General features: G+C 46.7%; 1 protein-coding gene across 1 annotated transcript in view; it reads right to left on the bottom strand.

Annotated features, from left to right (window-relative positions):
* Positions 1 to 5,000, bottom strand: part of LOC135827496 (CAP-Gly domain-containing linker protein 3-like) — a 30,195-nt gene that overhangs the window by 21,690 nt on the left and 3,505 nt on the right. Inside the window, exon 5 of the mRNA XM_065339987.1 lies at positions 4,750 to 4,834. Coding sequence (XP_065196059.1) covers positions 4,750 to 4,834 — 85 coding nt within the window. The remainder of the gene's footprint in view (positions 1 to 4,749; positions 4,835 to 5,000) is intronic.

Below are 5,000 nucleotides of genomic sequence, written 5' to 3'. Positions count from 1 at the left end.
ATTCGACTCAGCACTCCGAAGGCTACAACTGGTGAAAATTTGATTTTAGCCTTAACTTCCCCTTTAATTTGTGTTAATTGTCGTGCCTCCACTCGGCTGCCCACTCCACTAGTAGTTGCAGCACAATGAGCGGTGCTGGAGCAGTATGCTGCTCCTAATAATACCCTGCATCTTGTTGTGGGCTGGCAAGTGACTTTTAATAACAGCCGATTGGCATAGTGCAATTTTTATTTTATTTTTTTATCGGATCTTATGCTGGATTTGGGTAATTATTGTATTGCGCTTGGTTTTGGCATTTCGTATCACAATTTATGGCTTTCCCAAACCAAGCCTTGAGCACACTGAGCAGCCCATGAATGCTGGTAAAAACTGGCACAGCCAATGGCCGCACCAGTTTTACCAGTGGCGCCGGCCGGTCCTGTAGTTATACTCGGGAAAATACGGTATTAGGATGGCAATAAACAGGATCAGCTGAAGTGTCATGTTACAACGGTATTGAGATGACGCTTCAGCTGATTCTGTTTATTGTAGTGTTTAAACCGAACACGGATTCTTCGAACGAATAATCTATCGAACAATTTCGCCCTCCATCGAACGAATAATCTATATTCTATCGTACGCATGATGGCATTTTTCAACACTTTTCAGCACTTTTTAAGTAGTTTTTAAACTTTTTTTGCTGATTATCGGGTTTTGTTATGTGGAGGTGCAAAACCGGATAACATGTACCGTCAAGAGTACATAACCCCGCCCCGCCCCCCCCCCCCCCCCCCCCAGAGTGTGCAACGCCTGATCCAGCTCTGCATATCGCATAGGGTCTTGGTCGAGCGTAATAGACCGATCCCCTTATTATACTGGGTTCGAGCACGGGGGCAACCTCACTCGCGATCGAGCTAGTTTTTGAACGTGACAGCATCTTTGACAGTGTGTTTCAGGTTTGTTTTGGAATGTCTTCTGCTTAGTTCAAGTAGTTTGCGATGGCTTCGAGCGGTGCTGAACCTCCTGCTGGTAGGAGCAGAGTCTCCGAGAGAGACATGGACTGTGATGCAGCTGTAGGATTTTTTCAAGGCGCGGGAGGGAACGATCTCGGGCCACAAACTGGAGTTACTCCAGAGGTGAGTTTTTTTGTTGTTGAAATATTCGAATCGTGAATCGTGTTTTGAGATTTATTTTGTGCCTAGGCTTTAGCAGACCGTATTTCTTTCTCCTTGAGATCGGTGCTGAAGACAATAGTAACCTTTTTCTGGTCTGCCTTTTCCTCTCCAGAGCCATCTTCTATGAAGTGGTGCTGCCAAGTCACCAAGTCGCGATCGCGATCAGTAGCCCTGAAGTGGAAAAATCGATTTTCCAACGATCTGGTTGGACATCAGCCACTAAAGTACTTCTGATTTGCCTGTAGTGACAACAGCAGCCATCCTTGGACACCTTGCAAAGACAGGAAAAGCCCCTGTTGGAAGCGACTGCTATGAGGTGACGATAGCAGTGCAGTGGTGATCGCTGTTTTGTCAAGTCGAAGGCCAGGGCTAGCCAACCCAGAGGAAGCAAAAAAACCATGAGCAGTGCGTGGTATTTGTTGAGCGTGAAGAGCTAGAGGAGGACAGTGCAAACACATGGACGGAGTGGATGGTGTTTGAAGAACAGTGTGCTGTGTGCCGGCTGGTGGTGATGGTGGTCTTTGTCAGCATGTATTCGTGCTGCTTCTTGTGCTGGAACACTTCTCGCCCAGGAAGGCAGATGGCATGCTCCCTGGCCCTCAGTCGACAATGGGGCATTTGTTCCAGGAACATTACCCCAGAGCCAGTGATGAGTCGTACCTTTGAAAAGTTGAAGCTTGCTGTTAATCGCAAGCGTAGCGCAGTGGATTTCTCCCTCTTCGAAGCACGAGGGCCAAAGCTTGCCGCTGTCTGCAGCAAAGTGTTTGCGGTTCTTTCGAACCTATGAATATACCCCCCCCCCCCTCTCTCTCTTAGGAAGACTGCATGTTCAGAGTGAACTATTTTCTAGTATATTTAATGTGAGACGGGCTGTCTACGCCCAAGATGAAGATACAGTTTTTTCCGTTTCTATATTTTCCTAATAAAATCGTGACAGAGCTTTCGGTCATACTCCGCTGTACTACATCCTCAACCCGCCACCACCATGCGCTCTTGGCCGAACTAATGCACGAAGAATAAACACACCAGCACAGCAAGGACACTTCCGTTGACAGATATTATTTACGCCTCTACACAGCTGTTTCGTTTCTTCAAGCTCATCGTTAGAGGAGGATAGTAGCAGGATACTAATGATGAAATAATATAAGATGATACTAGTAGACGGTTTATGGTCCGATATTGATGATTGGAGATCTAAGAAAGCAATGACAGTGATTGCGAAATGGATAATATTATCATGATTATATGCCAGTCTGGTTATGCGTTGTACTAGTGAACAGTATTGAAATCATCACTGCATTCGATGTAAATATTGGTATACCTTTGGTTTCCGTATTGGAAAAAAAGAACCTGGTTGATTTGGTTGCATCTGCGACTGGCTACCGGGTGTTGTGATCAGCAATGTTACCATGGGAGAAAATAAGAGCGCAAGGATCTGTTGGGTCTTGTTGTGCTGTGCCGTGCCGGTGCGAGAACCCTAAGTGCATGGCAAAATAGAACTGTTTCATCCCCATTGCAGAATGTCTTGCGGTACATGGCATTGATGACTGAACATCTCGCCAGCTCACCCAGATGGGGATCATGCCCAAACGGAGGAACAAGACATCTTTCCAGCTCAGCTAGCTATATACCGTGAAACGGATGGTTAACTTGTGCCACGCATGCCAGCTTCTGTTCCATTCGGCCCAGGCTTAGACACATCAATGCCAATAGCAGCTGATCCTCCATTACATGCTCATTGGCGATTTACGGCCACCTCCAACTGTATCCGCCGTCCCTCAGCTTCCGTCTTCGCAGATCTGGCGCGGCGCAGTACATTTTCTCGGCTAGGCTCAAAGAAGTCCCACAGAGCGGTCCAAACACCTGAAGGCAAACCAGTCAGAAACTGGAGCGGCTCAGAGTCTTTCTTTATGTTATTGGACGTAAGCTGTTTTTCGGCTTTCTTCACCCCAGTCCTCACATCGTCAACTGCTCCACGAGACTCTGTACACGAGCTCTACTTGCTGCCAACTCCTGATGCAGATGCTGCACTTCCATTACAGGAGCAAACTGCACTAAGCCAGGTTCCTTTCCAACTCAAAGTGCCGTTGCCTCTCAGCAAAATACTGGTTTGCGAGCATGGGGAGCTCGTGATGGCTGATCCAGACGCTGCACTTCCATGACCGAACTGCACTAGGCTCAGCAAATACTGTTTTGCGATCATGGGGAGCAGGGCGTCCAGACTCCACTCTCTTGCGAAAAGCAAACCTGGTACCGTAGGACAGCTGTTTGGTTTCCTGGACTCATCCTGTCCTTGTAGAGCTGGGCAAAACGATTTCGATTTCGGGATCGAAATGATCGCTGCAACTCAAATATTCAGAGTGACCCTAAAACTACGTCCTTCCTCACGGTGAATAGCCTGGATCCGCTTTCTCCAGGCCGCTGTGGCTCCACACGAGGAAAGGAGTGAAATGACTTGTTTGCTTCGTCCTCCTGTTCTGACAGTGAGGAACGCAGCAATGTTCTGAGAAGGCATCCTGAAGTCGTAAAAAGGAAGACGTCTAAACAAAAACAAAACAGCTCAAATCAAAAGTCCTTGTGGCATTTTTTGTAGACAGGCTTGCACTGCATGTAGATCTCGTGTGCTCTGCACTTCGCATGCGAGAAGTCACGCACGGTCGCGATGAGGTTGGTCGCGTGTGTGCAGCAGGATCCCACGCGACTGCGGAGTTGCCCCCTTGCTCGAACCCAGACAATAATAAGGGGATCGGTCTATTGGATCTTCACTGCATCCATGTTTCCCTCGTATGGAAAGAACAGAAGTATTACTAGATACCGATAGGAGATTAAAACTTGAAGGAGAAGAGATTGAGAAGAAATACTGCGAGCAGATCTACGCAGTGCAAATATCAGTAGGTCAGCACTGAGCATAGATCTTTTTTTTTTTTTTTTTTTTTTTTTTTTTTTTTTTTTTTTTTTTTTTTTCGATTTCTGATAATTCCTACGACTATTCGATTATTCGTTCACCCCACGAATATTCTAAATTATTCGATTATTCGATTATTCGTTTCAACACTAGTTTATTGCCATCCTAAAACGTTTGTCACCTCGCCGCCTGTTCAAAATACGGTATGTAAGCGTTTGGTGGTGTGGCCAACCTCTCCCTTCACTACTGAGACCCTGTGGTTGGTCAAACTGCCCCTGCTCCTGCCTCTCCCCCGGCCCCACTCCTGTCATTGCATATGTCTCATCGCTACCTTGCTGCTTTGTGCAGTCAAATGGTATGGGTTTTTTTGCACAAAAAAATAATTTGAAACATGGAAATTGTAAGTAAAAGTGGGGAGGATTCCTGCAGTTTCATAAATAGTAGAGCCCACACGCTCTCTTCCATTAACACTGCAATAGTTCAACTCATTTCACAATAAATATTACAACGTTTCGGCAAATTGCCTTCATCGGGTTCACTATTGCAGTGTTAATGGAAGAGAGCGTGTGGGCTCTACTCTTAACTATGGAAATTGTAGGCACAAGTTATGCATTCCATGTTACAAATTTTTCCTTGGCTCACCATCTGAGTTCTTTAAAAAAAAGTTAAACAAAACAATACTAAACTGACCTGCGGAGGACTTGCAAGCGTAGTGCAGCAGTGTGGCGTCCGTCAAGCCATCCCGATCGTCAATATGGCAGCCACGGCGCAGCAGCTACACCAAAGACAACGACACACAAGTCACACAACACCACGCATCATGCGGTAGCAGTCCACCGAGACAGAGGACTCTCACCTCCAATGACAACGGCAATTGCAACACCTCGTCCCGCGATGGCACACATAACGTTACAAAGGCCGTGCCCTCGAGCAGCAGCCGA

The sequence above is a fragment of the Sycon ciliatum genome, chromosome 11 (assembly GCF_964019385.1).
Source record: "Sycon ciliatum chromosome 11, ocSycCili1.1, whole genome shotgun sequence".
Classification (NCBI taxonomy): domain Eukaryota; kingdom Metazoa; phylum Porifera; class Calcarea; order Leucosolenida; family Sycettidae; genus Sycon; species Sycon ciliatum.
This window is presented reverse-complemented; position numbering and strand designations above follow the sequence as displayed.